This window comes from Ambystoma mexicanum, chromosome 13, assembly GCF_040938575.1.
Source record: "Ambystoma mexicanum isolate Mex_15411 chromosome 13, UKY_AmexF1_1, whole genome shotgun sequence".
NCBI classification, from domain to species: domain Eukaryota; kingdom Metazoa; phylum Chordata; class Amphibia; order Caudata; family Ambystomatidae; genus Ambystoma; species Ambystoma mexicanum.
In genome coordinates, this window is record NC_090938.1 from 566,328,199 (window position 1) to 566,350,304 (window position 22,106).

The window sequence follows — 22,106 nt, forward strand, 5'->3', positions numbered from 1 at the left end:
CTTCGTGGACGAATGGTAAGTCTCCTTTGGCGACGACTGTTTTGTAGACGATTTCAATGACGAGGTTTGGAGAGTGGTCGTAGGCGTCTTCTCTTTTGTTGATGTTCTAGTCGGCAACGCACCCTAATCATTCTTATTACTGCTCGTAGATGGCGGTTCCATGGACGATCGTCCCCCCGACGAAGTTTTAGAAAACACCTTATCTTTAAAGTTAGTTGTTTCCTCAGAAAGATGTTTTTTATGGTCCCCCACAGTTCAAGGAAGGTGTGAGGGAAGTCTTCTCTACTTTATTCTTGCTCATATGCGTGGGGGAGGTGCTCCTTTCCACTGAAGAGGCCCTTCTTTTAGAAGTTTGTCTCTCAAATGGTTTTTGAGATAGGACAGGAGCTGTTTTGTCAGATTTTTCGTCTGAAGAGTGGCACTTGGACTCCAGATGCAATAAAAGTCTCCTGTGCCTGTCTTGTAAGGTCTTGTTCATGAACGTCTTGCAAATTTCACACTTGTGGATGTCATGAGGGTATAAGCTGTAGATACACTGCTCATAGTGATCCCTCATATATACAAGTTTTTTTCTGCATCAAGTGCAGTCCCTGAATAGGGAGAGCTTCTTGGCAGTTTGTGTTTCCTCAGCCATATTGTGAAGTAGTCTTTCACTCCACGAAAACCGGTTGAATTTTTGTGTTTCCTAGTCCCAGAAAACCACAAACAGCAGTCCTGGACTAGGAGATAAAAATAGGATACACTTTGAAAAGTAGCTTGTACGGCTAAAGGTGGAAAACAAAAAAAACAAAAAAAAAACAAAAAAATCAAAAAGCTCAGCGAGCTGGAGAATTCACTCTGTCAAACTGCAGTGAAAAATCAGAAGATAGCAGCCTGGGGTGGAGCTTAAGCCCTGCCACCTCATTGGTTATGGTCATAAAGGACCAAAGTGAGGTGGAGGGACTACACAAGTGAATGCCTCATTGGGCATAATGGGCAATCCCCATTCAATTTTTCTATGGAAATAATGTATATATTTTATTATTAATTATTTTAAATCGCTGAGGATTCCTAGTCTTACGACGGGGAATATTCAAGCATTTGAATCTATGAAAGATCCAATGCTGGAGAAATATATACGATTTATTATGTATTGTGTATGTGCCTACCTGTAGTTTGATAGCAGCCCAACCTCACCTAAGAGTAAACATTGCCTGTTCTGTGATAGTTTATGGCCTAATTTGATGGACACTGTTTGACAAGGAACAAGTTACTTACCTGTAACTGTTGTTCTCCAGCATGGGTCTGGCATGGATTCACATGCTCATGAATATTCCCCGTCGTCAGGCTGGGAATCCTCGGTAAAGAAAAAATCAGTATCAGTTTTGTTTCTGATCTGTCATTCTTAGTAGTAACCAATCACTGATCTCTGGGTCATACTGCCCCCAGCCAATGACTGCCCTCTCCCTAAGCTCCGCCTCTGGCAGCCATCTTCAGATTTGGTAGCACGCAAAGGGACAGTATGACCAAGTGAAGAGCCGCAGAGGGGTAGGCGGGAGGGTTCGCATGTTAATCCATGCCAGACCCATGATGGAGAACAACAGTTACAGGTAAGTAACTTGTTCCTTCTCCAGCATGGGGTCTGGCATGGATTCACATGCTCATGAATAAAAGAATACATAGCAGTATACACATGCACAACCACGGGAGGTGGCAAAGGCTCAACATTAAGCATTACATCCAAAACTCAACATTAAGCAATTCTTACCTCCTCACCAGGCACACCTTAGGCGAACAGGTTGCGCAGCACTGCTTGGCCGAACCTGGACTCCTCCCTGGAGTCCCGATCGACGCAGTAGAATCTCGTGAAGGTGTGCGTCAACCTCCACGTAGCAGCCCTGCAGATGTCCAGCAGGGGCACACCAGACAGGAACGCCGTGGTAGCAGCGATCGCTCTGGTCGAATAGGCTCTCGGACGGCCGGGCAGCGGTCGGTTTGCCAACCGGTGACAGTGCATGATGCAGCCGGAGAGCCATCTGGAAATGGAAGTCTTCGAGAGAGCCTTCCCTTGATTCACAGACCCAAAGTTCACAAACAGATGTGACGTCTTCTGAAAACTCTTCGTGCAGTCCACGTAGAACTTCAGCACTTTAGCTACATCCAGCGAGTGCAAAGTCCTCTCGGCCGGCGTCGAAGGCAACGGGAAGAAACTGCTAACACCAAGGGCTCGTTGAGGTGGAAGTCCGACGGCACCTTGGGCATGAAGGAGGGGTGCATCCTCAGCACCACCCTCGTGTCATGAAAAGTCAAGTATGGAGGCTTGCAAGATAGGGCCTGGATCTCTCCCACTCGTCGTGAAGAGGTGATGGCCACGAGGAACGCTGTCTTCCATGACAGGAACTTCAAAGGCGCTGAATGCATAGGCTTGAATGGGGCCCCCCATGAGCCTGGTCAGCACCACATTAAGCTCCCACGCCGGGGCAGGAGCCTTCACCGGTGGGAACGATCGGAATAGTCCCTTCATAAATTCCTTCACCAGGCGATGAGACCACAAGGACGCCCGTCCCGTAGTCCTGGTATATTGGGAGATGGCAGCCAGATGTATTTTGAAGGAGGCGTGAGCCAGTCCAGCTTTGGCCAGCAACAGTAGGTATGGCAGTACTTGAGGGGCCGTAATCCGCAGAGGGTTAATCTTCTGTGCACGGCACGAGACAGAGAACCTCTTCCACTTATGACCGTAACACTTGAGAGTTGAGGACGCCCTGGCTTTTGCAAGAACCTCTCTGCAGTCAGCCGGGATATCGTACCCTCCAAACCCTAGTGCTGCAGGAGCCAGGCCTGAAAGTTCAGCGACTGTGGGTCTTGATGGAGAATGGCGCGTCCTTCCCTGGAGAGAAGATCCACGTCCGCCGGCAGCTTGACTGGTGGGGACGTTGACAAGTCCAGAAGGTCTGGGAATCAGATCTGCCTCAGCCACGCCGGTGCGACGAGGATCATTCTGCACCTGGACTTCTTGAGCTGGTTGATGAGGCGGAGCAGCAACAGCAACGGAGGGAACGCGTATAGAAACAGGCCGTCCCAAGGGAACGAGAAAGCATCGCCCATGCTCCTCGGCTGCGGGAACCTGCTGGCGAACCTCTGGCACTTGGAGTTTGTCGCCGTCGCGAAAAGGTCGATCCGGGGTTTGCCCCATCGTCGAAAGAGCCGATCCACCTGGTCCTGACTTAGTTCCCACTCGTGGCACGAGCGCAGCTCCCTGCTGAGTGAGTCAGCGATGGTGTTTTTTTATTCCTGCCAAGTAGAAGGAACCAGAAACATCCCCTGGGCGACGGACCAGTGCCAAAGATCCTCAGCCTCCTTGGATAGGGCTGGGGATCGGGTGCCCCCCTGCTTCCGTATGTAGAACATCGTGGTGGTGTTGTCGGTGAAGACCCTCACCACTTTGTCCTTGAGGGACGGAAGGAATGACTTGAGTGCCCAGAACACTGCTCGGAGCTCCAGAATGTTGATGTGGAGAGACCTCTCCTCCGGGAGCCAAAGGCCTCTTGAGTGGAGATCTCCGGTATGGGCCCCCCAACCCTCCAGAGAGGCGTCCGTCGTCACCGTCTCCTGAAACGCCAGGGTTTGAAAGTCCGTGCCTGTAGTGAGGTGAGCAAGGGTACCCCACCATAGGATCGCCCGACGGAACTCCTCGTCGAGAGGAAGCCTGTCTTCGAAGCAGCCCGTCGCCTGAAACCAGCGGGTATCGAGGAAATCCTGTAGCAGACGCATCCGAAGTCTGCAAAGGGGTACAAGATAGATGCATGAGGACATCATCCCGAGGAGGGACTTGATGGACCTCACCCTGGCCACTTCCGTGGCTAGCAGGCGCCGCACCTTGCCCAGAATGGTCTTCGTCCTCTCCTCTGATGGGGAGGCCAATTGCCCCACTGTATCGAGCTTCGCACCCAGAAACAGTGCCACCTGCGATGGAACCAGGTGGGATTTGGGGTAGTTGATGGCGAACCCCAGTTCCGTGAGCAGCCGGACGGTCCTCGCTGTGTGTTCGACAGCGAGTTCTCTTGTCCTTGCCCGGTTAAGCCAGTCGTCCAGGTAGGGGTAGACGTGGATCCCCTGCAGGCGGAGCCGCGCCGCCACTGGTGCCAGGCACTTGGTGAATACCCTGGGTGCCGACTTTAATCCGAACGGTAGGGCTCTGAATTGGTAGTGGCGTCCCTGAACCACGAACCTGAGAAACTTCCTGTGTCCTTTTAGAATGGGGATGTGGAAGTAAGCATCCTCCAGGTCCAACGGCGATAGGAAGTCGCCCTCCTCCAGCTGTACCAGCACGTGCTGGAGGGTGACCATCCTGAATTTCTGCGCCTTGATGTATTTGTTTAACCGACGCAGGTCCAGGATGGGGCGCCAACAGCCTGTCTTCTTTCTGACGAGGAAGTACCTTGAGTACACTCCAGAGCCCCGGAGCCTCCTGGGGACGAGCTCGATGGCCCCCTTCTTGAGCATCGCCCTTACCTCCAACAGCAGTTGAGGGACGTGATTCTCCTTCCTGGCCACGGGAGGAATGTGAGGGCACTTCTTTTGGAATTCCAGCGAGTGCCCGTTGTCTAGGGTGTCCAGCACCCAACGGTCGGTGGAGATGGACTCCCACACGCTGACGAACTTCGTCAGCCGGCCTCACACCGGAGTGCTTCGGTGGGGGCCCGACGACACGGCCGGGCCCGTCTTGCTTGGAGGAGGCCTTGACGCCTTGGCCTCCTTGGCGATGACGGCGGGATCCCCCTTGCTTGCTGCGACCTCTGTAGGCCTCCTGGGACGAGGAGCGGGCCGCCTGGCGGTATGTTGAAGAGCCACCGCTGGATCCCTTGGAGGCACCCTGTCTGCCTCCGGAGCTCCGAAAGGGCCGTCGTTGTTGAAGTACCCCTAGGGCCCGGGCCGTCTCCGACTTACCACCGCCTTACCAAAAAGGTTGTTGCCATCGAACGGCATATCCATCACTCTGGTCTGGACGTCCTGGCGAAAGTCTGTCACCTTGAGCCATGCTCGTCGTCGGAGGCAAACTCCGTTGCCCAGGTGGCGAAATCCAGTATCGGCAATGTCCGTTGCCACCGTTATGGCGTGATCCGACGCCACCTCGCATTCCTGCAGAATTTGTAGGGCCTCCGCCCTCTTGTCGTCAGGTAGGAAGTCTAACAGGGGAGCTGTCTTGAACCAAAGCTCCCTGTCGTAGCGGGCCACGATCGCTAAGGTATTGGCCGCCTTAATCATTGTCGCCGCCGACATGACTCGTCGTCCCATGGAGTCCAACTTCTTGCCCTCGCTGTCCGGCGGGGAAGTGGATGTTGAAGCCGCCGCACCCGCTCCTTTCTTCTTGGCCGCTGCCGAGACGACAGAGTCCGGCATGGGCTGGGCCCTGAGGCACAAGTGGGCGGCATCAGGGACTCGGTACTTCTTCTTGTACCTGTCCCTCTTGGCGGGTGTCGTGGAAGGGTTCTTGAGGATACCAAGCCCCTCGTCCCAGATGTCGTTGAGCAAAGGCACCGCGAGGACCGTCTTCCTCTTGGCCTCTCGTCGTTGGTAAAGACACCCTTCTTCTTTTTGTTCTTCAGGGCAGAGCTGGAAGAGGTCGGATGCCCTGGTTATCCTGGCGTGAAAGGAGCCAATTTCGTCGGCTGGAGAAGCCCGAGGGGGGGTGATGATGGGATGTCCGCTGTGTCATCGCCGCCGTGGTCGTCCGTCCCCATCGCTGCATCCGTCGCCGTATCCTCTCTAGGGTCCGGCAAGGGGGATGAGGGGTCCACAGGCCTCGCGGGCACGAAGGGCGGAGAGGGGTGGACTCTTCTCCGCTTGTTCGGAGGGCTTCCCGACAGGCCTGGTTCTGGATCCTCCGTCGGGGTCCGTGGTAACCTCGTCCTTATCTCAGTACATAAGGATTGGATCGCCAAGAAAATGGCTGCCGAGCTATCCTGGGGTTCAGGTAATGGCTGCGACGGACGGGACGGCCGCTCCACTGGGCCCTCTTCGTCGCCATCGCCGCTATCTTCGATCACATCAGCGGGGACTGTCGCCTGGGATCGAACCTTCTCGAACTTCTTGTTGAGGACTATGAACCTCTCGTTGAGGCCCTTCTCGGTTTCGACAAGATCCTCCTCAGAAGCTGATTCCGAGTCTGTAATGGCCACTGCCCCCCCCCCCCCCTCTTTTACCGCCGGGGACTTCACGGGGGTTTTAACGATGGGCTGGAAAGAGGATACCCTCCGCGGTGGCAGGGATACTCTGGGCCCAGTGGCCGTTTCCACTGGCATAGTCTCAGCCGGCTTTGCCAGGGTCGCAGCGACCACTTCGATAGAGGCCTTTGCCGGCTGGATCAAAACCCTCACCACCTTAGGTGCGTCCTGGGCCTTCGCCTTGGGGGGAGGGTCAGTGCCTCGCTCCCCCTTCGAGATCGACCGGGGCCGCTTCAGCAGTTTACCCGGGTTCTAGGACTTCCTCTTCCCCGAACCAGAGTGCTGGCTCATGGTTGAACGTGCCGGGGAAGTCGCGCCCTGCCTGTCAGCCGAAGAGCCCGACCTTTCGGCGCTTCCGGTGCCCGCGGACTCGAGGTGCTTGGCCTTCTGTTGGGCCCCCGTCGCCAGGGCGCCCTCACAGGACTTAGAAGCCCGCTCAGGCTTTTTCTTCGCCTTCTCACCTGCTGTGCCCTTCTCCAGCCAGGCGGCGAGGCGGGAACGACGATCTTGTTTGGTCCGTTCCGAAAGGTTCTTGCAGAACGCACAATCCTTCTCTACGTGCGTCTTGTCCTCATGAAGGCAGTAGAGACATCGCAAATGCTTGTCCTCCTTGAAAACGTTTTGTAATCTGCATCCAGGGCAGCACCTGAACAGCTTGGATCCGGGCGTCAAACTTCCCTTGTCCTGGGCCATGTCCTTTGAGGTAGGCTGCAGATCTTCCGGAATCCTCCAAGAAGCATAAACTCGACGAAAACTTCACCCTTGAGGGGCGTAGAAGAATTCCGAAACGGGTCCCCGTTATCCGAAGTAGAAACGGTGGAGCTTGAGGCTCGATTAAAACGAAAAAATGAGAAAATCTCCTGAAAAAGCATGAAAACGCAGCAAAAACTCGAGAGCTAAAGCACGAGGACTCCAAACACTTGAGCGTGCAGTAAAAATCTGAGCATGGCTGCCAGAGGCGGGGCTTAGGGAGAGGGCAGTCATTGGCTGGGGGCAGTATGACCCAGAGATCAGTGATTGGTTACTACTAAGAAAGACAGATAAGAAACGAAACTGATACTGATTTTTTCTTTACCGAGGATTCCCAGCCTGACGACGGGGAATATTCATGAGCATGTGAATCCATGCCAGACCCCATGCTGGAGAAACATGTTTATTTTCTGTAACAAGTCACCAGAGAGTTTCTGAAACGTGTCTAACAGTGGGCTTAAAAGAACAGGGACCTGTTTAGACACACTGTTTAAATAACAGGAAAAAAACGGGATTCCATCATTGATTGTAGTCAAAAGAGAACTGCAGGGGTTCTTAGGATGAGTGGTGAAAATATTTAAATGTATGTGAATCTATCCCAGACCTACTATTGGAGAGCGCTGGAAGAACCACAATGTAAGCAATTCAACTATCCATAACCCCACCATGTACAGCAGGTTTCAATACAGCATAGGTTCAACTTAGGATTTCTTGGGGTGACCAAATGGAAAGACACTAAACACACACTCAATACTTACCTTGGAAAAATAGCCAATCAAGTGACAACCAGTGTTATCTGCTTCGGTCATGACATAAAAGAGGAAGGGCTCTACGTCATAATACAATGTCTTGTGGTCCAAGAAGAGCTTGGCAAGTAGGCACAGATTTTGGCAATAGATCTGAAACGAGAGGACACAAACATCAATGTAAACTACCAGCTTCCACACATCCAGAAATTCACCATCAACAAAATCACCCCATGAAATAGTATTGTGTGTTACATGAGAATGGAGAGAAAGAAGCAGCACTAGAAAACTGATTTACACTTTGAGGAATTGGTGCTCATTCTAATAAAAACATACCTTGTTTTTCTTTCCATCAACCTCAAATACAGAGATGGATGCTTTGCGATAAATCTCATCACCCGGAGGATGCTTCCAGACACACTTAGCCTGTTTAGGAAAAACAAATGATAAGAAAAATACTTTCTTGCAGCAACTGAATTGCAGTAATTATCCGATATTATGAAGGAAGGAATATACAGCAAACATGCAATCTAGTTTCTGAACACATCAAGATCACAATCAACAAAGTAAATCACAAAATGCTCCATACTACAAAGGGCAACTCAATTTGAGACGACAAAAATGAATCTATACACCTCAGGGTACGGAATTGAGGGGAGATAGGAGCTTGTTAGCTCGAGCTTGTAGCCTATAAGAACCTGGTTAGCTTGACATCAACTACTTTTGGCTCCCGAGGCCAACTGATGCATGTTAATTTCTACACTCTGGCATGGTAGATGTGTAGGAGGGCAACCTAGTTAGTGACCAGGAACAACTCTGGGAGATGTAGCAAAACCAATCAAGGTAGCATGGAGAGTGGTGAAGGCTAACTCTCGGGAAGAGGTGAGCCTGGCCAAGGGTCCACAATGAGTCCACAAGGTAAGTAATCAAGGATTACAATTAGACACATACTTATAAAAATACTACATTTATGGCCAAGAAGACACTATGAAAAGGACTACAATCAAGTCAGAATATCACACAACATATATATCACATAATATCACACAACATATATACACAGTCCCAGTAGCCAGTGCAATAAAACCACAATACCCCAGCCCCACAATACTGAAAGGTAAGGTAATGGTTAGATTTTAAATGGCAGTCCACAAGAATTCAACCCCACCTTTAGAAGTCTAACCATAAATTGACCAGGGCCTTGTGCCCTGAAAGCCCACAAAGTTTCCAGTAGTTTTGCGAGCCAGGAAAAAGTTAGGAGGGTCATGTGGATGGGAAATTAGGTAAATATCTATTCTAGTTAAAAGAAACTGCCCCAGCCTTTGGAGGGCTTTCGGCAACAAGTATTGTGCAAGTCAAACAAAGGTAACATTTTAAAGGTATTCCAAACTTTTACAAGTGGAGATAGGGGGCAGGTAAGTATCGCTGTAGCTCACCCCTCTGTACTGTGGTTTCTCTGCAGATTTGGCAGGTCTTCAGAGGGTCATCAGAGGTCAGTTTTCCTGTCATTGGCTCCTGTCGCCAGAGCACAGGAGTTGCAGGTGCAAGAGATGTCCCGGTTGGACACAAACTGGTGCACACTGTTCTGGTCGATGAACACAACTCCCACCTGGTCGATGAATACAACTCCCACCGAGGTAGTACTCTAGGCAGTGGACCAGATGTAAGAAAGCCGGTTTCGACAATTGTCACCTATGATCGGCAACACAAAGTGACACAGCTGTCGCGGTCAGAGTCGACCTCCTATCTCGGGTCCAGTTGAAGCTGGAACACCGAGATTTCTCAGGTGAGACTCTTATCATAACCGTAGGACCTCAAACTTCAGAGTCGAAACGCGGAATGGCGACACCTCTAATGTGGTAGCTCAAAGTGAAGTTGGTCAGTCCACAGGATGGTTCTAGGAACGCTTCCGAAGACTCCAGATGGCTGGGCACGGAGCAGACATCAGAAATGGTTGGTCCCACCAGTCCAAGGGTCAAAGCACCACTGAATACCTTCTGAAGATCAGCCAGACAGGGCTCCACCGGGCCGGGACTGCAGCGAAGGTAGGTTGCCAGGCCTTCTTAGGACGGTCCACGGGTCTTCCATGGTCTTCACAGCTGGGCAGGATACTTGGTTGCTTGCAGATTTTTCCAAGATCTTAGGGGTGGCTGCAGGATGACTCCTCTTATCCAGAAAACTAGCTGAGACAGAAACCCGGAGCACCCAATGGAAGATCTGACCCTCACACACACCAGCAGTGGTGGTCCAATTAGGACCACTGATGGTGAAATTCCTGCATATTCTCTAAAAATACAGAAACCAGTTTGTGGATTGGGACCAGACAGTCCGAGCCCACTACCTGGGAACACCCACCCATGGTCCTGCACTAGCCTGCGAAAACCAAGGCTTTCCAAGCCAGTGTATTACCATAAAAGGATTTTCCTGACCTGGCAGGGAGGGAAGGCAGCCAACTAACAAAAGAACAAGCAAAAACCTTGTGGCACGGCCATGTTGGGACACTAAGCACAGTTAGTAGCAAAACGTGGTAAACAGTACAGGGAATGAAAAGTATTGCAAACATAGTCAAAATGCAACTGCTACCACCACATTGTGTAAAGTAACCAAATAATACCTTTGAGTGTAGTCTAGGGTCATACAAAAGAAATCCCAGTGCACTGCATTGCAAGACACATTGTGCAATGATAAAAAGTTACCCCAAAAATAGATAACATGGAACAAGAAGAGACTGGTCCGTTTCCCCATCACAATGAGCAAAAGCGCAGTGAAGTAAAGCAGAAGGCTTCACTTCACTGGAGAAAGTCAGAACAGAGCTAAAAAAACAAAAGCAAAACATTTGGGGTCCACAGAAAATGAGAAACGTTCCTAACAAATGCAAAACACACCTATGTGAATTAACACTGTCCGTTTGGATCAAACATTATGACATATCTATACAACATTTAAAGCAAAAGGGGTCCTACATAATGGACAAAATTATATTTTTGCATCTTATGTGGAAGTTAGATTTGCTGAACGCCATGTACTAGCTCCTTGTCTGGCCATCGTAGCTCCTGGTCACTGCTTCATTGTGGATACACAGGAGCTGGATTTAGCTCCTGCTTATCCAATCTAAAGCTTCTGTCCTTACAATATCTTTCTTTCTATACACTTAAGGGGGAACTTCATATCAATAATCCCCCACACCGTGCATATACTTGATATTCATATAGTACAGGCCTAATCACAGGGGAAGCAGAGTGATTCACAAGAAACCAGAGAAACAAATATACACTGTAATATTTATGAGGACAACAAAATCAAGCAATCTGAGTGGAGGAAGGATGGTTATAGATTTATGGAGCACAGTGAAAAGGAGGGTCTTAAGGTCTATAAAGAAAATGAGTCGTTCTGAGATTAAGCTTGTGTGTTATTTATAAGGGGCGTTATCCAACAGATTTGTGTTTCTCCTTCGCTCCATACTGTTTCCTCCCAAGTTTACCCTGTATGTTCAACTTAATATGCTGCATAAGCAGGATAACTGTGCAAGTCTTGCAAATTGGGTTAATTCAGTGCAATCAACAATGGCCAATAAACTAATTACTTTGGAGGAGCTTGGGCGTAATCCAGCTAAGGTGAAGAAGCTACTGTATGAGGCTGATTGGATCAAGAACCGGGAGATTCTTTGTTCCTATAAAGTTTTTGACCATTTCTCTCTGGACATTAAGCCTCTGAATCTTCTGCTCAAATATCTATGTCAGCATGCTTCTCTTTATTTTAGAACCCTGTGGCTGTGTATTAAACTAAATCTCCTTCTTACTAGTGGTGGCCGCGCTTCACTGCCTTAAATTGGACGTCAATGTCGCTGCTGTAATCTTTATGTGGACACTTTGAAGCACCTTACTATAGACAGTACAATTTTAGCAGTCCATTGGTCTACGATGTTTAGACTATTTTACTGTTCATCCATTTTTAACTTTGGAAGATTTGTGCTGATCATTGTTAAATAATTCTAATGATAGGCTGCTAATTACAGTAATTAATTTTTGTTAAACTGCTTTTAACACTGTATGAAATTAATCTGTGCTAGATATATTTTCCTCATCCTTTTCTTCCTCTGTTTTTCGATGGACCTGTAACTGTGTGTAAAGTTTGTTTGAACTGAATCACACAATAAATAAAATAAAAATAAACTATGTTTCAAAGTGCCACAAGGCTAAACGGGAAGGGAACAGGGGAAATCGTAACAACAATGGCAAAACCAGTAGATATACAGTCATGATCTTACTAGGCCTTGTGGCATTCGGCTGTGCAAGTGCACTGAGAAGAAGTGCAGGGGATGAAAGGAGGAGCAGAGGAGTGGACACGTCCTGTAGGAGGGCCCGGGTGGGAAGTGCTAAAGGGAGCCAAGGAGGAGAATCTTAGGCTAAGTGCTAGTATAGGCGACTCCCAAGGGTGGGATGTGGAGCCACCAAGAAGGGGCCCACAGGGCAGTGCAGTGGGTGGGGCGCGTGTGCTGGTATTGACTGGGAGGAAGGGCCTGGGATCCTGTGACATTCATGACGATCGGGCCACTGGTCACAGCGGCAGTGGGGTGATTAGCAGGGAAGGAAAGAGGTAGAGAAGAGCAGAGTTTTGAGCAGTTTCCGGAACTTAAGGAGGACCGGCTCAAGTCAGAGGGGCACAAGGCTGTTCCAAAGGGAGGCACCAGCCAAGAAGAGAGACCAGCCCCACACTCTCTGCTTGGAGAAGTGTATGACAGTTAGAGAGTTGGAATTAGAGGAGCGTAGGGCTCTAGCAGGGGAGTATTTAGGGAGGGAAAGTTGAGATAGCAAGGTTCCCAGAAGGCCCTGTGGATGATGCAGAGGGTCTTGAATTTTATCCTTGCAGCCACGGGGAGCCAGTGGAGAGATTTTAGGGCTTGAGAGATACAGTCCCTGGGCTTGAGGCCAAAGATAAATATTGGAGCCCTATTCTGGATTAGCTGGACGGAGCGATGGGAGGAAAGAGGGAGATTGAGAAGAACAAGTTACTTACCCCTGGTAACTTTTTTTCAACTGGATGTTCCTCCCACGTATTCTTCATCTTACGATATATCTTCCAGATTCAGCTGCTTCGGAAACAAAATGCAGCAGAGGGCGCTGTGTGACAATGCTGTCGACTAGATGTCCCTCCAGGGCTTCCGTCTCAAGAGTCTACGTCATTGTCTGTTTATAAGAACGCGCAGTGCCCGTTGTCTTCAGTTGTGTTTTTACACCTTCCTCAGGCAGAATTACCAGCATCAGTTAAACCTGGACAGTACTAGACTCTGAAAGACACAAAGTGTAATGCCTGGAAATTCTACAGCGGGATAGGTTGGGAGGGGCGATGAGGAATACGTGGGAGGAACATCATGTCGAAAAACGTTACCAAAGGTAAGCAACTTATTCTTCAAATGGATTGTGTCCTCCCATGTATTCCTCATTTTATGATAAACTCCCAAAGCAGTGTTAGGTTTTGGAGGAGGGAGTACACATTTTCAGTTTAAATGTTTGTCATGGATGGAGTATAAGACTGCTTTCCCAAATCCTCCTTCCTGGCTATAGGATGAGTCCAGACAGCAATGCTTTGTGAAAGTGTGGATGGTAGACAAAGTGGCTGCCACACAAATGTCTTTTATAGACACCCCTCTTTGGAGAGCCTAAGATGTTGCAATGCCGATTGTGGAGTTGGCTCTGTGAGAAAAATGAAGGTGCCTCACTTAGTAGTCCCCAGGGATCTATCATTCAGGTGGCCAGGACAGCGGTATCGCTATTGGATCCAGTTCCTGGGGGTGGACCAGTATCACCTGGATGGGGGGGGGGGGGGGTGAGTCCTCGGGGAGTGGAAGTGGGATGTCGACAGGTGTGACACGGTACCCCCCTTCCTCTTAACACCCTTTCCCCATCAAACCCCGTAGGATATTCAGAACTTCTAACCCCCACCCCCTTTTTTCAACACAAACACTTTTCTACATAGGGACAAAAAATAGACTAACACCCAAGCTGTTTACCTCACATGTCCCAACACAAGGGTCAGGCAAAGTCAGGCAATTGACAAAAAATATGCACACCTCACGGCCCTTTCCCTTGCCTACAGGGATAAAAGGCAGAGCACGAAAGCACACTTAGAGCAAGGACAAACGCATAAGGAAGCAGCTATTTCGGACCGGCAGTTCAAGCGGAGAAGAAAGCCGACAAGATTGGAGAAGACAACAAGGAGGGAATTGCCCTTGCCCTTTTCAACCCATATCCGCAAAGCCTCTGTGGAAAGTATCATAAGACAAGGATTTACAGCTGGTGTGTGTGGTGGAACAGATGCCAACAGTACACAGGGGCCTCTCGCATTGATAACCCAGGCAGGGAGGCACGCTTGCTACCGTGGTAGCGTCTTTGAGTCCAGAGGTAAGACAAGTCAACGGGTTCAGCACAGCTGGTGAGTCAGAGAGAGCAGATAGCAAACTGGACTGTGTTGAGTCCAAGGTTGCGAACAGCAACATTGTATGAACTTGTTAGCAAAGAACTTGTGTGTATTTTGAAAGAAAGTCCAGTGAAGGACCAGCTCCAGAGTAGTCAGGTGCCACAAGGGCACTCAGTCAAAGGACTCTGGCTGGTCCCCTTTGGTTGAAACTACAAGTGCCACGAGGCCCTAGGAGAGGCCGGAGTGAGGCGTCATACAAAAGTCGAGTCAAACCCCTTGTACAATCGAAAGTCTGACACATTGACAATAAGAAAAGAAAAGTGAACTGTGTATTTGGCAAACGTGAAGCGGGCTTAGGGATGCCTGTGAATCAAGGTGAATAGGAATACACCTGTGAGCGCTGTGTCGACAAGAGTGAACCTGATCGAGGGATGTCCACAGTGAATGATTGTTTAAAAAGACTTTGGGCCACATTATAAGGTTGCTGGTAAAAAAAGGAAATTACCAGCATGCCGGTGCTACTGTCTCCGTGTAGCACTGCTGCCGGAATCTACGGTAGATTCTGAGTCAGCGTGCACACGCATTCTGGCATGCCAGAAACAGTAGCACCGGCATGCCGGTAACAGCCCCTAGACCCCCGATACCGGTAGGCATCATCGACACCGGTATTACCGGTACTGGTAATACCGGCACCGGAAGCAACGTCATTGCGCCGGAAAGGGAAATGCACCGGCGGCCATCTTTAAAATGCAATCCATTGCAATCCTCAGTACACAGGAGTCCTACTGGAAAACTGAGTAGACAGCGAGAAAGTACACAGCATGTCAGCCAGGGAAGGCGCCGTCCGTCACAGAAAACCATGTTTCAGCGAACAGGAGCTGAACTTGTTAGCTGACACACTTGCTGAGCATGCAGACGTGGTGTTTTGCGCTGATCTGTGGTGGGCAGAACAACTGAGGAAGAAGGCAATATGGGAGGAAGTGGCCCGCAAGGCATCGGCAGTGGGGACAACACCCAGAAGCATCCACGATTGCCGTAAGCAGTGGGGCGATTTACGTCTCCGGGTCCGCAACCTCCTCGCTGCAGAGCGCAGCTAGGGGCTGGCTGCAGGAGGCGGACGCCCTCCATCATCAAACTCCCGGCATGGGAGGAGACCTGCAGCACCGTACTCCACATGCAGAGTATTGAGGGGGTAGGCGAGGCAGAGACGGGAGCAGCAACATCGGATGATGACGGCGAGTGTCCCTTACCGCAATCCCAAAGTCACACCACACACCTCCATCCCCAATGCCAATGGTGAAGTCCAAATGTCAAGTAGGTGGCACCAGATTCCTGCTGCATTTGGACCCACCGAAAGCCACCTCCCACACAAGTACCATGTACCTGCCACGAACACAATCAAAAAACCCCACTGACACACCCCAACATGTCCCCTGTATTGCCGACACAAGTACCATGTGCATGCAGACACACACACACACACACACACACACACACACACACACACACACACACACACACACACACACACACACACACACACACACACACACACACACACCTGTCCAACTGCTGCCGTTACCACTGTGCCACCTCATGGCAAGATGCACACATCACCAGCACCAGTTGCACACCTGTCACACCCACCATGTCCATACACGTAGAGTAAACATCAATGCATCAACGATCAACGTACAGAATGGGAACACATCAGTTCCACAATGAAACACCACATGGCACACAGCCCGTGTGGCATGGCCACAACAATGAAACCACTACGAACCGGTACCCCGCCAACAGACACTGTGCACAACATGGCCGCACCAGAAGGATGCTCCGACACTGCACCCCCCATCCACATTCTTGTGTACACCATGCCAGAGCCTCCAACATGTCCACGAGAATGCGCATGACTCGGAATGTACTAGCATCGATGTAGGTCAGATGGATGCACACCCATTACTTATGCCCTGCCTCACTGTCCCCCACAGGCACGACAGCGAGGCAGAACATGCCACCACACCACGGACAGCCGCTGCACGTCAGCGCAGCCGCAAAGACACGACCTCCAGCCAGGAGCCGGCCACCTCCACGGCAAGACACAAGCGTGCCACACCATCTACGGCACAGCCACCCCGCCACCAGGAAATGCAGGCTGGCCAGCAGCCCCCCGGCAACCATCAACATCTGGGGCACAGCAGGCACTTCAGCTGGAAGAGCCAGAATCCCCAGTGTCTAGCGAGCAGGAGGCGGCACAATCCGCAGAGCACAGCGAGCAGGATGAGGCGGCACAATCCGCAGTGTACAGCGAGCAGGATGAGGCAGACCCTCCAGGACACAGCCAGCAGGAGGAGGAGGCAGAATCCACACCACCCAGGCAGGCTAGCATACATGGTACACCTGCAGATGGCTCAGGTGCACACAGCGCAGTGGAGCCCAGTGGCCCGGACACCCATAGCGACGACGCTGTGTTCAGTCCCGCAAGCCCTCAGAGCCCACTTCCCTTGCCACTACCAGGACTCCGCCACATCAGAGACATCTAGGGGTGACTCACTCGCATGGAAGAGCGGCAACGGGCAATGCACAACCTGGTCAGCCAGTACATCACTGAGGTGCAACATACCCGGCACAACATGCAGGACGCCATGCAGAACATGCAAAGGATGCTTGACAGAGCGACAAAGGGTATCGACCACTTGGCCAGACGTGTGCGAGAGGGTGATGTCCAACATGGCCGAGTCAATTGACAGGTTGGTGACCGCCAATGCCGCACAACAGAACATCACCACCACGCTCGGACCATCCTCCAGCACTACACCCATCAGCTCTATTCAGAGCAGCCCAGTGCGTCGCTCGCGACTAAAAATCGCCCGCCAGAGACTCACCCCCATCCTCCAAAAAGGGGCAGCAAGTAGGCCCAGTGACAACTGCATTTGTGGAGGGAGTAGGTAGGAAGCAGTAGTGGGGGAGGGGGTGTGGGGTCAAATCAAGGGGACAGTACTGTTAGGTAAAGAATGCACATCTGTACATAGTTTTTCCTTTTTGAACACACTTGGTGTAGCACAAAGACATGACTGGACATTGCTTTTTGAGTGTGTGTCCCTTTAATCATGTACAGTGTCCAGTGTGACCCATGCCCAGTACCGTGTATGTTACAGTCCATCAAAAGTAGTGGTCAATTAAATCTTGCCGTGTTGCACGCCCATCATTGACATTGTGGCGCAGGGGGATTCCGGCATCTTCCTCAATCTCAACCTCATACTCATGTGACATCATGTCCATGTCAGGGGGACGTTGCGCCGGATGCACATGTTGTGCAGCATGGCACATACTAGCACAATTTTGCCCACATTCTCAGGTCCGTAAATCAGGGCACCCCCTAACCTGTGAGGCAGCGGAACCGAGCCATCAACAGGCTACATGTCTGTTTGATGGTGACACGAGTGCGTGCATGTGCACGGTTGTACGCCTCTTCGTGCCTGTTGTGTGGGTGCCTGATGGGGGTCATGATCCAACCCATCAGGGGATAACCGGCATCACCTGCATGGGAGCAAGAGAAAGGGTACTTGTGAATTATTTGGTCATTCCATGTTAGCAGGCACTGGCTGTACAAAGTACATATGAAAATGCAACCGAGCACAGGGATTCAAAACTGTACATGGTATGTGTCAATCTGCATGGGCCCGGTAAGCGAACTGAGGGCTGATCCATGGGAGGATCGGGGGTGGGGGGGGGGGGTTGTGCAGTTGCTGTCACATGGCCCATTGAATGTGGACCTGCACACCCACAAATCAAGTGCAACAGACCACAATGGTATCAGATTCAATTCATGTGTTACCTATGCAAATGGACTGTGCATATACAGTGAGAACTCACACATATGCCTAATTTGGTTCATGTAATAGGTTGGTATCCCCAGTATGCATTTTACATATACAGGTCTCCATGTACACATCCATCGACACCTTCCCCCATTGGACTACGTTAGATGTCCATTGGTGGCATGTTTCACGGATGAAGGGTTGCATTACTGTAATACGGCTGGGTGGGTGTCGGCATGGTGGAACGGAGCTACATTGGATGAGTCCTGCACCTCAGATTAATTTCTTGGTGGGGGTCAATCATGCTAGATTTTTCAATGTTCATACTTGACCCACTGTACTTGGAGGTGTCCCTTAAGGTTTCCTGACAGGTATACTGATATGCGGTGTACCTGTGTATTGACTGCAGTGACTGATTTTGTCTCGTTTGCAGATGGTATTCTCCCTTGCAGGGCCGCATGACTCGTTAATAGCTTTGCTGAGATCATTGTATTTCATGCATTCACACTACGGAGTGGTGTATTGTGGTACATGTGGTTTATGTTTTGTGATGTCCCTGATACATGTGCTGGTGTGTGCACTGTGTGTTGAAGGCATGCACACAAGGCTGTGAAGGCCTTACACATCGGCATGCATCTGTTGTGTTTTACATTCTGTTTAATTTACAATGGTCACAGTTGAAGGCACCCAGTGTGTATGGTGTAGTGCCAATGCATTTGTGTGGTTTCATGTTGTGCTGTTTGTGAATGATGTAGTTGCAAGGTCGAATTCCTCATCTGAATTAGCCTGCTGTTGCCCTTCCCCAGTCTCTCTGCAATTCAATGCATACCTGGTATTGTTTCTGGTGTTATTCCAGGAGTTATGATGGATTTTTGCATGCAGTGTGCACGTGGTCATCATTAATGCAATCCTATGCTATGTTCCGACAATCTTCATGGCCCTGTGGTCAGACCCACCTAGCAGATAGGTTGCCTATGCTGTTGACAGCCCCCGCCAATCAACACCCCTCATGGCCCACCCAGAAGACAGTTTGACTATGCTGTTGACAGCCCCCACGCCCACAATCAACACCCATCATGCCCCTGTGGTTAGACTCACCCAACAGCCAAATACAAGGTCCAGCATGTCGTGTCATGTAGCGGGGCAGCATGGAGTTCCGCAGCACCATGGATTCATTTGTGGAGCCAGGGAATCTTGCACAGCAATGGGCGATTATTTTGCGTGCATCGCACGCCATTTGTACATTCAGGGAATGGTACAGCTTCCTGTTGCAGAACACCACCTCCACAGCACAACATGTGTACAGTCGAGTGCACCGATGACGTTGGGCATGCCTGTAAGTGCATAGAATGCTACTTTGATGGCATTCACCACCTCTGCAGTTTGTAGCAGACTTATGTGGTTGCGTACATGGGACAGGAGTGCATATTGCACCTGAGTGAGCACAGTGGGGAAACAGGGTTGGGAAATTCCAAGTAGATGCCCCACTGTGTGCTGATAGGTGCCTGTGGCAAGGAAGTGTGGCACACACACTACCTTCAGCAAAGGGGTGCGGGGGGGAGGTGGCTGCCCATCCAAATGTTGACTAAGCTCACCAGGTAATCATGTATGAGGTCCACTACTGTGGTGATGGTGTCCCTGTCCAGCCGGTAAAGGGTATGGATCTAGGGGATAGAATGAATGGGCTGGCTCTTAGGAGAGGGATTGGTGGTTGCCTGTAGGGTATATCTGCCTGCACATTTGGTATGTGCTGGCCCATTCTCGCCCTCCTTCTTCAGCACATCCGCTGCATGCTCTGGCTCACTACCTCCTCCAGGAGTAGCTGTGCAGGCATGTCCTCCAGTTCAAGTACTGCTACTGCCAATGGTAGCATTGTGAATTTGGGAGGTGTGGTGGTGTGTGGGAGTGCTCCTTTTGTGCTGTGCCAGACGCCATTGCTTCCACCTGTGCAGATTGTGACCACCTGTGGCAGGTTTGTACACACCAGATCCCTATTAACGGTTGCTACGCGATGCTGGTGTTTATGGCATCATTGTATCCCTTATTACCGGCATGGCCATGCCGGTAATTGCATGTCCGTGCACCTCTTGATGTGGCCCTAATTGTGGCATGCCGGTGTCACTGGCACAACTGCTGCGTGTCAATGCTGTTATGCTGTTACCGGTGTGGCCGGCCACGGCGGGTCCGTGCCGATGCCAGTGACACCGGCACTGGGTGACGGAATACTCCGGTTCGGTAAAGGATGCCGTCATCGATTTTACTGGATCGGCACCCTTGTAATGAGGTCCATTAAGACTCTTGGATCTGCAAATGGTGATATTGTGAAAAGGCGGCCGTAGTGAATCCGACTGAGGGAGGCCCGTGTGGCAAAAAGGATCGGAGCCCGGCAGAGTGGGATCCTAAGGCAAAGAGTAATCGCCCGTGAAGAGTTATTGAAGGAACTTTTTGTTTATTATTTATGGCACATAAGTTCCTCTGAGGCATGAAACTGAAGGAGACTTGGACACAGAAGGCCCTGATATTTTGGAAACAAACTAACCTTGTGTTGGCGAGGTCCAGGAGTGTGCTGTGCTCAAAGCTCCTGCCTTGTCCCATGCTAAAAACGTGGGTAGGTAAGGGTGACCCAGCCCCATCATCCTGACTTATTTGGTGAACACTTCTTTCTTTTCTGGAGAACATTATCCCACACTATTTTGTAACTTAGTTGTATGGATTGGCAATAGTTGTTTTTTATTTAGTATAGGCCCTTTTTACTTGACAAGACGCCACTAGGACTGCCTCATTATTTGATAGTCGTAGCTTGCTCTCATCTTAGATATAGGTTTAGATTAGGCGTTTTTCCAAACCATTTAAACAGTTTATTAAACACCCTTGAACTGTGATCACTTCTATCTGTCTTTACTGTTGCCACCACAAGTTCCTTACAGCTCTTAAGCCTTCTGGGGGATTTTTCCCAGCTAATCTGTAGCATTCAGAAATGGCAAGAATTATCTACCAGGATAAAGTTTATTAACTGGAAGTCCCAGTTTGTGCTCAGTATAGCCCATTTAAAGGTGGTCATGCTGACATATCTTCGTCATCCGAGAAATGTAAAAGCTTAATGCTCTTCTTGGATCGAGTCTATGTAGATTTTCCTCTTCCTTGCTAGGGTTAGGTGGCGGATAGAAAGTTGGAAGCACAATTTTCTAGGCTAAATGGAAATCCAATACAATCTTTAGTAAAAATAAAAAAGAAGGTTTAACGCCAAGGACAATCTTATCCTTGTAAACAAATGGTAAATGGAGGCTTGCTAGATAGAGCCTGCAATTCACTCACCCTGCGGGCTAATAACGCAATGAATGGAATGGTTTTAATGTAAGCAGTCGTAGCAAACACAAGTGAAGTGGCTGAAGAGCACACAAGGAATTTTAATACCAGAATAAAATCCCAAATTGGGACTTGAAAAGAGGAAAGACATTAGTGAGCCCCTTCAGAAACTGTATGATCAATGGCATTTTAAAATAAAAACCACCTTCTAGGTGCGCTTGCGCTGCCAAGTATCCCTTAATGGTCCCAATCTGCCTCAGATTAGTCAAATGTTACAAAAAAGACAGCACCATAGGTGTATTGCATTGAAAAGGGTCCACATCATTTTCCCTACACCAGCTGCAGAATTTTCTCCAACAGCAGCAGTATTTTGTTGCTGGCCTTCAAGCTGAAAGAAAAATCTCCATTATGTTGTCCCAATACTTATATCCAAACCTCTCAGAAACCATGCTTGAAGGTTGAGTGTAGAAACTGACCCTCGTCTTGTGAGAGAAGGTAATTTCTTTGTGGAAGACGCATTGGAGGGCAGATGGGCATGTCCACAAGGTCAGGGTACCACATCCTCCTGGCCCAATCCGGAGCAATCAGGATCATGGATTTCTCGAACTTTCTCAACATCCTGGAATGACAGGGACTGGAGGAAACGCGTACAGGAGTGGAAACTCCCAGTCTACTACAAACACGTCTCCTAGAGATCCTTTTGGGGGAAATTCCCTAGAACAGACCAGTTTGCACTTCCGGTTGACACTGGTCGCGAACAGATCCACTCGAGGGGTTCGTCAAAGGGTGAAGATCTCTCGAAGTCCACCCAAGCTAGTTCTCTCTCATGGGAGACTGTGCTCTGCCTGCTCAGAGTGTCTGTC

The 22,106-nt window shown here is 49.9% G+C and overlaps 1 protein-coding gene across 6 annotated transcripts in view; it reads right to left on the minus strand.

The window, feature by feature from the left end:
* Nucleotides 1–22,106, minus strand: part of KAT7 (lysine acetyltransferase 7) — a 1,354,088-nt gene that overhangs the window by 231,031 nt on the left and 1,100,951 nt on the right. For all 6 annotated transcript variants that reach the window (XM_069634368.1, XM_069634370.1, XM_069634373.1 and 3 more), the window contains 2 exons: nt 8,036–8,125; nt 7,712–7,852 (listed from right to left, as the gene is read on the minus strand). In XM_069634368.1, coding sequence (XP_069490469.1) covers nt 7,712–7,852; nt 8,036–8,125 — 231 coding nt within the window. The remainder of the gene's footprint in view (nt 1–7,711; nt 7,853–8,035; nt 8,126–22,106) is intronic.